Source organism: Canis lupus, chromosome 14 (genome assembly GCF_011100685.1).
Source record: "Canis lupus familiaris isolate Mischka breed German Shepherd chromosome 14, alternate assembly UU_Cfam_GSD_1.0, whole genome shotgun sequence".
In the NCBI taxonomy this organism is placed as follows: domain Eukaryota; kingdom Metazoa; phylum Chordata; class Mammalia; order Carnivora; family Canidae; genus Canis; species Canis lupus.
Genome location: NC_049235.1, coordinates 42780903 through 42793680, shown reverse-complemented (window position 1 = coordinate 42793680; position 12778 = coordinate 42780903). Strand labels below are relative to the sequence as shown.

Below are 12778 nucleotides of genomic sequence, written 5' to 3'. Positions count from 1 at the left end.
GTTCTGAACTTTTCAGCTGATGAGTCTCCAGTTGTGTTTACCCAACCAGGTACAAGATCATACCCCAAAGTACTTGATGCCAAAAGCCAGGCCAATCAAAGTAAGGTGTGGTGCGGGTGACACTAGGGCTGACACTCAGTGGGCAGGATGGTGGCATCTGGCTTTCCAAAGGGATGACCCTCGTCTGGCTATGGTGTGACAGTTACTGGGCAGCACTACTCATTGCAAGTCTCAGCGCTGAAATGGCTGCTCTTGAGACAGGGTGGTGATGTCACTATTCCTCTGTTGAGGATTTTCTTTGGGGCAGTTCCAGAAGAGATGTCTTTGTACCGATGCATCCATCCTGTCTGACTCAATCCCCTTGGGGTCTAAGGCAAGCAATGCCATAACAGCTGGCTGACCGTGACCAGGAGTGAAGGCCCCCCACTTGGCCTTTTTAAGAACAGGATCTACCACCTACAACTCTAACGTTAGACATTTTACGTGAGGGCCAGGGCAGGTATCAGGGTCAGGGATTCCTGCCTCCAAGGTCTCAAGCCTGTTTCCATAGTACACAGACATGAAGATGGAGTACTAAGGCAGTCCCTAACAGGCTGAGGCCTCCTTCTATGTCTACTTGAACATGAACTTTAGAGGGATAGCAAGTTTAAGGAGCAGAATCAGCCCCTGAGTAACCAATGTAGACCTTTTATGTGACTAAATGTAGACCTTTTATGGGACACCCTGTACCCAAGATTCAAAATCTCTTTGAAAGAGTCAGTTCAAAGTACAGAAGCTTCTGTTTACTAAGAAGCCAAGCATATGAGAAGTGAGCAAACCTATTTTTATTGTGACATGAAGAGCAGAGATGAGATAGGCACAAATCCTCATCTGGCTTTGTTCATGCCCACTCCAGGATGAAGCAGGGAGCCGGCAGCTTGCACTTAAAGCAAGACCCACGGGGCAGAGGAACTAACAGTGTTAAGTGCAGGCCAGGAACCCAGGTAGCATGGGGCCAGCAGAGGGAGCCAAGGGAATGAAGGAGGAGGCTTCATTCACCTCCTCCTGAATCATTGGATTCACCCTAAATCCAAACAGAAACACAAAAGGAGACATAAAGCAGGTGGGGAAAGCCCAGCTTGAGCACACCAAGAGCCTGGGGGTTATCAAAAGAGGAAATATGTCTTCTTCCTTCAATCTGTGTATGTTTCCAGAAGACCTTAGACTGTATGGAAGTCTCATTACATATTCCATAGAACCCCAACTCAGGGGTGTTTACTCATCCTAGCTTTTTTTTTTTTTTTTAGTTTTTAATTTTTAAAAAGATTTTATTTATTTATTTGAGAGAGAGAGACAGAGAGGGAGAGAATTCTGAACTGGGGGAGGGGCAGAGGAGGAAGGGGAGGGAGAGTAGAGAAGCAGGCTCCCTGCTGAGGAGGGAGCCTGATGTGAGACTTAATTCCAGGACCTGGGCTCATGACCTGAGCTGCAGGCAGATGCTCAACCACTGAGCCACCCAGGTGTCCTCCATCTTATTTCAATGATCACCCCTTCAGAGCTCTAAGCCAGGGCCACATTATGACTTTTGAAGACATTTTATGGGTGCATTGCTACAATGACAAATATAATCTTTGACTCTAAAGGTTCATGTTTTTTTGTTTTTTTTATTTTTTTCTGATTTAAAAAGATACCCAAACATTTTAACGGGTTGCCAAAAGTACTGTGAGCACTAGGCTTTTGTGTTTTCTGGGCCTAATGGCTCTAAGTAACCATGCTACCCACTTACATTCCATTCAACAAATACTTACTGAGCACCTACTATGCCTCAGGCATTTTTCAGGCAGTGAAAAAAAAACATAGTTCTTGTCTTCACAGAGCTTACTTTAGAGAGAGAAGACAGAAATAAACAAATAAACCAGTAAATATAATACGTCAGATGGTGACAAGTAATACAAGAAAACTAAATCAAGGTAGAGGGGCTATGGGCTAAGGGGATGGAGCTGACAATTTATATGAGTTGATGAATAAAGCCTCACTGATAGGTTGATCAGGTGCCATCTGAGCAGAGACCTGAAGGAAGGGAGAGAATGAGCCACATGGACACCTGAGGAAGAGTGTTTCCGGTCAGGGGAGCAGTCAGTGCAAGCGCCCGATGGCAGCAACATGCCTGGTGTGTGCAAGAACAGCAAAGAGGACAGTGTGGCTGGGAGGGAGGGTGTGTGCTGTCAAGGGTGGTGGGCAGCAACATGAGAGAGGTAGCAAAGGCCAAAGTCCTTTTGGCTGAATGACCAGGGGCTGATGGAAGGGTTCTGAGAGAGGAGAGCCAATGGTCTGTCTGACTCTAACATGGCACCCAATCCATGCGTCTATTCATTGGCTCCCTCCTTGAGTTTCCGTCCTGTAGACGGCATCATCAGTCACTACACTATGGATTTCCATGTCCTCTGCAGATATTAATCCTTGTCTTCACAGGGTGGCTCAAGCATCGGACGTTCGTATCCTACTGTTGATAGGTAGGAATGGTTGGCTTCCTTTGGCTGCTCCCTGTGAAAACTGACTGGGGGCTATTTCTCCCATCTTTACTTCTGTGAGGAGAAACTAGTAGACGTTTTTCATCCCACAAGATGCTTATTTGATACCACTCAGGAATTTCAAAAAAGAAGGCAGCACTGAAAAGTGCCAAACCCATAGCAAAAAAAGAGGAAATGAAATGGCCTCTGAGAAGGTTCACACTGGATCTCAAAGCATCCTAGGACCCTTATCTTTGCTGGACTTTATCAGTAGGTGACAGCAGCAAATGCACCCCATTATGTCGTACAGCCACAGAGCCCACTAAAAAGGTTAGCAAAGCCACATGGTAGAAAATTCTATACCAGTAATGTTTGGGGCTTGATATTCCCTGATTTTTTTTTTAATATTCCCTGATTAATGAAATCATTGGAGTTTATTTCAGCTTGCTGGCTAAAGAGATCAATAACAGGAAAAACACTTCTATTACACACAATAAGTATATATTTGCCCAACTTTAAGGCAAGGCTTTCAAAATATCTGATACCCACTAACACATAAGTGACTGCAGTAGACTGGCTGCAGAAATGGCCTTGATTATCCACATATCCCTGATTCCATAATCTCTGAAATATGATTTTGCAGATCCTCTCATCAAGAGGTGAAGTCTCTTTTCTCAACTTTGTTTTCTGACTGGCCCTGTGGCTTGCTATGGACAAGAGGATGCAGTAGGAAGTAACACTGTCAATTGCAAGACTAAGCCTTAGGACACTTCATATCCTTTTGTCATCTCTATACTTCTGTCCTCTCTGTTGGCCACCACAGGAAAACCAATCCCAAATAGTTGGCTAGACACCGTCAGGCCAGTGATTTCAGCTGAGGCACCAAAGATATAGGAACTATAAGATTAGCAAAAGACCTGGGGCACCTGGATGGCTCAGTGGTTAAGCATTTGTCTTTGGCTCAGGTCATGATCCCCGGGTCCTAGGATTGAGTCCCAGATCCAGCTCCCTGCAGGGAGCCTGCTTCTCCCTCTCCCTCTGCCTATGTGTCTGCCTCTCTCTCTCTCTGTCTTTCATGAATAAATAAAATAAAATCTTAAAAAAAAAGATTAGCAAAAGCCACTTACCCAAGCTGTATGTACCAGAGGGAGCCCAGCTGAGACCACCCTTAATTGCCAACCACAGAACTGTAAGCTAGATACATGGTTGTTTAAGGTCTCTAAGTTTTAGGGTATTTTGTTACACAGCAATACCTAACTGATAACAATGACTGATACATTACAGTGGTGTCACCAAGGTTTTTCTAATGTGATTTATATCTTTTGTCTATACTTTGCAGTCTGGGCCCCCATCACACCATTGTTAAACACTACATGCTATGGCAAGTCATTCTTCAATTATTACAATGGGATGATTGACACAGGATGATGATTTGCAAGATCCCTTGGGAACAATGCTTTGAATACTTCCAGTGCATGCTCCCAAATCCATGATCTCCTGCTACATACAACTTTGCACTAAAAACACGTCACTTAAACTTTTCACTAGGGATCCCTGGGTGGCGCAGCAGTTTAGCGCCTGCCTTTGGCCCAGGGCGCAATCCTAGAGACCCGGGATCGAATCCCATGTCGGGCTCCCGGTGCATGGAGCCTGCTTCTCCCTCTGCCTATGTCTCTGCCTCTCTTTCTCTCTCTCTCTGTGACTATCATAAGTAAATAAAAAAATTAAAAAAAAAACTTTTCACTAAAAACATGTCACAATCCTCAGGGCACACAAGGCTTGCCCAGTTGGTTCTACATGTTAAAGAGAGAAAGACCACGAGGTAGCCAGTCTGAATTTTCTCTTACCTGCCAAATCCCTCTGGCCGGCTGGTCTCAACACAGGAAAGCCACCAGCAAACAGATCTCCCAGGGCTGGCGGTGTGCTTCCACCTCGAGAGTTTGCAGATCCCCCTCCTTCTTTGTTGGTTCCTTTAGAACCTTTGTAGAGCAAAGGCACATAGATGAGGACTTGTGAGCAGAGCTGAGCTGCTCGTTCCCAGCCTGGGACCGTGGTCCAACACCTCCAGGGCCAGTCATCCCGTTCTCCCATTCCAGCATTACCCTTCTAGTAGGCATTGTTCCCAAACCCCTCTGCAGGGATACCCCACAGAGCCGTGTGCTCACGCCTGTCTGCTACTCTCTCTGGACCTACCAAAGAACTGACCATCCGTAGCTGAGCTCCCTGAAAAGGGACCGAAACAAAGGGATCTAAATGCTGCCATTCCACGGATGCCGGTGGGGAAATTGACAGCACCTTTTAAATGGGAGAACACCCAAACACTGTAGGTGTCACACTGGGCCTATTTTCAACTCGATTGTTATTGTGGGAGGACCAGACAGAGAAAACCCACAGATTTAGTTTAGTCAGTAATTTTAACTTCTTGTCCCCAGAGTCTGGCCCAAAGCTGCTAGCAGGAAGTGAAGGTCTGTGATGATTTGTGCTTTGGCCTCTTCCTTCTCTGTGTCCCCAGCTCTTATTCCCTGGGCCCTGCACCCTTCTCTGCATCTTTTCTTCTATAGAAAAGAAAGCTCGTAAGACCCTGCGGAGAAGTGTCACAAATTCCATCCTTCCAGATGTGTGTGATGGACTAACTCCATACAATGAAAAGACATTTGGCTTAGCAAGAAATGCTCACAGCCTGAAGCTAACTTGCACGGAGGAATCAGGGCACAGTGCCCACTGGTGGATGAATGTGTTTATAGATGATTCCAACCATTACTATACATTACCTATCCAGTGGAGTGATTAGGGAGTGAGTATTCCAATCAAATGGGCTTATCCGGTAATTGGGCTTAACTAGTTAGCGGGTTTAGCTGGAAACTCATTTTTATTGCAATTTTTGAAAATATTTCTTAAGGTAATTTATCTATCCTTGTGTATTTACTATATAATTATGGATGCTAGATACTACTCTATTTTTAGGACTATCTTTGAGAATTAGCATCATGCGCATCATTGAAAACTATATGAAGACATAATAAGAGATGATGTTGATAATTTGTTCTGCATAGATTATTTCAACCTTCAGCAATCTTGACAAAAAATATTATTACCGCCCACATTTTGTAGATGAGCGGACTGAACCTCAGAGAAATTCCCAGATGTGCCCAGTAGCAGACTCGGGACTCAGCCTGGGTCATGGGACCCAAGCACGGGGCCTCTCGTACTCTGTATATAGAAAGCTGCAGTCATATGATTCTACGAGAGAGTTCTGAATACATCTTTTTTCCTCATGAACACCAAACCTTGGCATACTTTAATGTTGAGACTTTGATTTTTCTCTCATTGAGTTTGAGGACTAGGTTGACGCAGGGTAAGTGATCTGTAGAGGGTATCACACCGTGGATAAACACACAGTGGAGTACCCGGGTGATGGAATATTAGCCAGCAATAAAAAGGAGCAAAGACCTGGCACATACTACAGCATGGATGAACTTGGAAAACATTTTGCTAAATGAAGGAGCCAGTCACAAAAAGGCCACATAGTGTATGGTTCCACTCACCTGAATATCTCAAAGTGGCAAATCCATAGAGTTGGAAGATAGATTTAGCAGCTGCCAGGGACTGGGAGAAGGGAGGAATGGGGAGTGACCCCTAATGGCTGTGGGGTTTCCTTTTGGAGTGATGAAAATGTTCTGAAGTTAGACAGAGGTGATGGTTGCAACCACATTGTGAAGGCGCAAATGCCACTGAATCGGACGCTAATTTTATATTATGTGTATTTTATTGCAATTTTAAAAAGTTATCCCCTCATGTTTTTGCTTATTTGTTTGTTTAGCATTTGAACAGTGGTAGAAGATACCCTAGAAACCATCTGTCGATCTGGAAAGGGAGCTCTGATTCTCTCACCCTTGTGGTTTGTACATCGTGCAAGTCTGCGATGGCCCAAGGTGCAGTGCACTTGGGTAACAAGCGGGGCCCTTGCCCTGAGCAAGCCAGGGGTGGCCTGGCTGAGCCTCACGTGGTCTGCCCTTGACTCACAGCAGACCTGGCCCAGCTGCTCACTTACTCTCGATTTGTGGGGCACTGCGGTCATTGATCTGTGTGACTTTTCGTAGGCGAGTTCCTTGCTGGATATCAGCCAACAACGCACTCCGACCTTTGGGGTCCGCCTTTCTCAGGCTGGAAGTGTCTGTGCCTACCTGTAAGGGAATAAGAGACATTTGATTATAACTACATATAATATCATAATCTACTGTTTTCTAGGACAACTTCCTTGTCTCTTCCACTTCGTTCTGCCCTTAAAAGTCTTTCAATTTGTACAGCTCCTTGGGGCTCTTTTCTATCTGCTAGATGGGATGCTGCTGGATTTCATGAATCCCTGAATAAAATCAGATCTTTAAAATTTACTCAGTTGAATTTTGTTTTTGAACACTTCCATTGTAGCTTGAGCTGACATGGCAGGGGTCTCTGTAGGCTCGATGAACCAGGGAGCATCAGAAAAAAAACATATGGAGGTTGGTGGCAAATAAGGGGGGGGGGTTGCACTGGAAGACACAGCCAGGAGGAAACACAGAAGGTTCATACCATGTGCACGGAGACCTGGTTAAACATTTCTCAAAGCCAGAAATACTTCTTAGCACCTGCTGTATAGGAGATACCATGTGTCGTTGGTTTTCAACTGAAATAGCACCACTTCCTCCTTTTCTGACCCCCCAGTCTAAATAAGGCCCCCCAGTGTTCTCTCTCAGGGTACCATATTCCTTCTTCCTCCGCAGTTTCTACCACCTTGCATAAATTTATATTTATCTTTCCTTGTGGAAAATTTCCATTTGTGGTTATGAGTTTAAGGTTCACCACTCCCACATGACTCTGTCAGAAAAAAGACCTTGTTCCTTTTGTTCACAAATGTATTTCCAGAGAGTATAACAGGACCTGGCTGCAGATAGGCCCGTGACTATTTACCAGAGGAAGGAACGAGTGGGCTAGACCCAGGATATATACGGTACACTGGCCATGCCTTCAAGGGCACATGTGTGTGCCAGGGAGACGGGACACACATGAATGGAATTTAAGCCACTATATAATGCAGCCCAAGACATAAGTCCCACAGGGAGCAAGGCCACCAAGAGTTCATAAATGGCCATGTTTGTCAGGCTGCAAGACAGATATGAGACTTTAAGATGGTCCTGAAGTATAGACAGGATTTACAAATCCTTGCTAGAGTCGTTTCCTGTTCAGAAAAGGACAATTCATCTTTGTTGACTATACAGTCAGAGACTTTCCAGTGTCACAGATTGGAAACAAGGGTAATTGTGATCTTAGCGAAAATGTGCTGAGAGCGCATTTTCACCGGCTGACTCTACAGCGCTGGTAACGCATCTTCCACAGGCTTTGAAGGGCATAAGTTTCAAAGTTGGATTCTTGATGCCTGGAAACATGCTTTTTGAACCCTTGAGAGGGGCTCGTGGGTCATGGTCAGTAAGAGAGCGATAAGCAAAGGGCTCCAACCCTAATGATGCATGTTTTTTAGAAGGCATTATTATTGTTTTTTAGAAGGCATTATTAATGCACATATACAACAGGGAATTTCTCACACAACATGCTTTTTAAAAGTCTCTCTATATATGCTATTATGTATCAATAAATCATTTTAAACTGCAAAGTTTTGTGATTTCTAAAGTCTCCTCTCATTTTATTTATAAGTAGTTAATGACAAGAATAAAAGGCCAACAGAAATATCATGACCCCAGTCAAGAGGGTATGCAAATTTTTGCAAAAATCTAGCATTACAATCTCAGACATGTATCATGGTCAGGGATTAGGAGGGAGAGAATGCTTTGTAGCTTTCTTCCTAGTTACAAGATAAGTCACACTGTGAATTATAATGATAGTCATGGTCCAACTCAGATGATAGCCTTGGGGGAAGGCAAGGGTTAGAACAGTGTGTTCTTCTGTTTAAAGAGGAATCTGGACCCATGAACAAACCTTATTGCTAATATTGTTGGGGTGGGAGGCAGGTCATCTCACCTAATTTTAACCTGATTCTTTAATTTACTACAGAAACAGATCCCCTACTGCCCAATCTTGCCCATCCATCCCAAGCTTTTCAGATGAGGGCTATGGAGAAGGTTGTATGTCCTTGGGATAATGTTAATTTGAGTACCTAATTAGCAAGGGCTTCAACAGGTTCTTGACAAATCCACAGGACAGATTTGTTGATAAACACCTTCCAAATCAGCAGGAGGATATGGCGAATCACATCACATCTACGTGCTGCAGTTCAATTTGCTGGACTATACTGAACACTCCGTTGACTTCTCACTTTACTTCCCTGCTGCACGGTCAGCCCTGATGACTTTCCACTAGAGGGCTCTCCCTCCCCTGATATTGATAAGATGTCACTCAATCCTCTCCTGTGAGGTCAAGAACGAAAAACTTCATGCCTAGGGTCACACTAGAGACTGAGGCTTAATGGGTTTTTGTACAAAAGGACATCTAAAGACATATTCATTTGCACACTGAAAACTATAGTGCACAGTGACAAACTACTCCACCTGCAATATTTATTAACGATTCACTCATGACTTGCTTTCTTACAAAACCCTAAAAAGTCTTGTTACTGTGGTTACGGGACACAGAAAAGAGATTTCCAAACGTTCTTTTATTCTATGCACATCCTGGTTATTAGCCACTTCACTAAAAGCATAATCAACAGAGAAAAAGCCACTCCTGGACACTTTTCCTGTGGTAAATATATCCACCAAACATGCTTCCCTCACTCCCTGTGCACACGCACACACACACACACACACACACACACACACAGAAATCCAAAACATTACTTCTACATTTGTTCTAGTTCTTCCTTGACATTGCTATTGAGTGTGACTCAATCTGTTGAGTTCCACACAAACCTTTTGTGGACTCAATTCCCCCATAGTGAGCTCCAAATGGAGTAGCTTGGATCCTAAGAAGATGCAAAGTAGCAGAAGAGCAATGCAGATTAGCCCATCCTGAGCCGTGCAAAGGCTGACAAGCAGAAGTGAACCAATAAGATCACACAGACAAAAACTGACAATTTTAATAGAGCCAAGGGTGGTGACGCATCTATTCTCCCATCTTGATAAATTAGAAGCTTCTGCATGTCCCTTTGTCATCCCAGCTAATGAGCTGATCAGGTTTCAGTGTGGTTGGGGGGTGGGGAGGGCAGTCCAGCCCAGAGATGCAGGTCCTGCTGTTTGTCACTCGGCCACTACATGCCATTCCCGCATCTGTCTGATTTCATACTGATTTCTGTGAGAAACACTGATGGGAAAAAAAAATCCAGCTGGCTAATCCAAATCTAGCAGGTTGTTTGTCTCAAGGATGATCTAAACCCTACCAACGTCGTACAATTTCAGCTTTGCAGCTTCCGAAAGGTACATTCTCCAATGTGGCTGTTAAACCTAAAATTAGTTCTCAGGTTTCCAGGCACACAGCCTGCTCATTACCTTGGCCCTCAGCCCACTCCTGTCTTCCAAACTTGGGGATAGACAGCTCTCAGCAGCCAGGGTACTTGGATTTCATGACCCAACCTGAAGCCCCAGGACAGCCTGAATGGCACTGCCTCCCCTGCCAGCACCATCTTGACGGAGGAGAACACAGAGGGCCTGGGATCCGAAAGAGAGACATGAAATATTTTCAGAGAAAATGGATGCAATGTTCCCTGAACCTCCCATGTGCTTAAGTCAGTCTGTTCTAGGGATCCCTGGGTGGCTCAGCGGTTGAGCACCTGCCTGTGGCCCAGGGCCTGATCCTGGAGACCCAAGATCGAGTCCCACATTGGGCTCCCTGCATGGAGCCTGCTTCTCCCTCTGCCTGTATCTCTGCCTCTCTCTGTGCCTCTCATGAATAAATAAATAAAATCTTTAAAAAAAAAAAAGTTCTAGAATGAGGTGTACTGGGAATCTAACAGTGTTAGGTCTCATTTTCAGAAATGCAGATATGCCATTAGAATCCACAGCGGAAAGAATGGACCCTGAAACCTCCTTTTCTAAAGCCTGGTTTCCTGAACAACTGCACACAGACTGTGAGGTTCCTTAGAGGACACAGCTGCCCAGTACAGAGCCACGTCCCCTACCAGGAGGATTAAAATGGCATGACAGGTCCAAAATGGAGCCACTTGCCCCCAAGACAGCAAACCAAGACTTAATTGTAGTTTCAGGTCCTCCCGGGAATGTGACCTTTACTCAGTCAGTCTGGAACGACCCCACCAGCTTAGTGAGGTAATCTGTGTGATTGACCCCTGTCCTTCCCTCTGCCCTTCACCTTGCCTGAAACAGTCCTTTTTTTTATGACTTCCCTGTCACACCTGCTTTCTACCTTTATTTTTAAAATTTTTTAAAGATTTTATTTATTTATTCATGAGAGATGCAGAGAGAGAGACAGGCTGAGACATAGGCACAGGGAGAAGCAGGCTCCATGCAGGGAGCCAGATGCGAGACTCGATCCCAGGATCCTGGGATCACACCCTGAGCCCCCCAGGTGCCCCCAGAAATAAGTTTAGTCGGTTGAATTTTGTGTTTTAACAGGAGGCAAAAAAGAATTAGGGACCTTTCACTGGAGCTCTAGGTGCATCTGTTCCTATTCTCTACACCCTCAGAGAAGTCCATCCCCTGGAATGGAGTGACCGGCTACTGTAAGCAGGCAGCTACCTCCTTGCCCCTGTGTCTGGAGGCCATCTCGACCCTTCCCTCCTCCTCATTCTCAACAGCCACTCAATCACAAACTCCTATTGGTTCTTCCTGAGCGATCTCTCCGGAATCTGGCTCCTTTTCTCCACTCCTCAATGCTGACTTAGAGCAGGTGATGGGGGTTCGGCACAGGCTGCCCCTAAATAATACCACTTTGGTATATTGTTTATTTTGAATTAAAATTACATAAGAAACAGCCAATAAAGGACACTGACCATTCTCTGTCCTCTGTTAGCAGGGAAATAAATTTCCCATGTGAAAAGTACCCCCCTTGTACCAGGAGGAGAGGAGACATTCTTAATTCCAGAAGTAGGAATTCAAGGCCTAGCGGGCTATATAAACAAACCTTGTTACTTCTTTGCTAATTTACTACCCAAAGCCCAAACTTCTTTGCCTTGTTGATATGTCTAAAAACAATTTTTTTTTTTTTGAGAAAGGGAATGCATGCCTATGTGGGGTTGAGGGAGAGGAAGAGAGAGAATCTTAGGCAGGCTTCACACCCTGAGATCATGACCTGAGCGTAAATCAGGAGTTGGCCGCTTAACCTACTGAGCCACCCAGGTGCCACTGTCTTGTACATTCTTTAAAAACTTACTGTTTCTTTGTCTAAAAGGTCTAAAATTTGCCTGCTTTGGTCACTTCTTTGAATCTCCTGTTTCTAGGAGCTCCTATACATACAAAATAAATTTTCCCCCTGTTAGCCTGTCTTATGGCAATTTAATTATTGGACCAGCCAAAGAACCTAGAGGGGAAAAAAAGAAGACTTGCTCGCCCCTCTACAGGTCACTGTCACCTTGGGATTCCATCTACCTGGTCTTGAAGCCTCCTGTCTTCTTGCCCTCCTCCACTCAGCTCTCAGAATGCCCTGGATAAGAGACATGTCACTTATAATGTCCCTCCCCACCATAAAACTTTCTGCTGGCTCCCCACTGTTCTCAGGTGCAAGTTCAAATCTCCATCACACTGTGCAGGTCCCCCAACCCTCACTTCTCAGGCATTCCATACTGCAGCTTACCCCTGGATCTTAGCTTGAGCTAATCTCTCTGCTCTTTTTACACTTGTCTCTTGGCTATTTTCCAGGAAGACTTCTGATCCTGGAAGACCAGGTGAAGAGCCCTTTTCTGTTCCTAGAGCAACATGTTCACCATTAGCAGAGCACCTGCCACCCAGATCATGTCACTCTGCTCAAAACTTGCTGTGTTTTTCCATCTCACTTGGGATGAAAAATTCAAAGCCCTGATTAATATGGTCTACTGGGCCTAACTGCATTTTAGCATGCTACCCTGAGTTTACCTATAAAAGCCAGCATTTTTCTACCCACATCATGTTATAAAAGCAGTTCCACTGCTTTTGAATCTCCTGTTTCTAGGAGCTCCTGTATACAAAGCTGTACTTGTGGTACTCATTTTTAGCAATACTGAGAATTCTGATTTTTATGTGGATTTCAAGTCACTTCAGTAGGGAATAATCAGAAGAAAACAGAAGAATACAGGCTGGGAATACAAAGAGTAGCAATAAAGAAATATGGAGGAGGAGGGATGTAAGGTGTGTATAAACAGGACCCATGGATGG

At 44.7% G+C, this 12778-nt stretch overlaps 1 protein-coding gene across 1 annotated transcript in view; it reads right to left on the bottom strand.

Annotated features, from left to right (window-relative positions):
• WIPF3 (WAS/WASL interacting protein family member 3) overlaps nucleotides 1-12778 on the bottom strand; it is an 80738-nt gene that overhangs the window by 19169 nt on the left and 48791 nt on the right. The window contains 2 exon segments of the mRNA XM_038557217.1: nucleotides 4337-4468; nucleotides 6541-6673. Coding sequence (XP_038413145.1) covers nucleotides 4337-4468; nucleotides 6541-6673 — 265 coding nt within the window.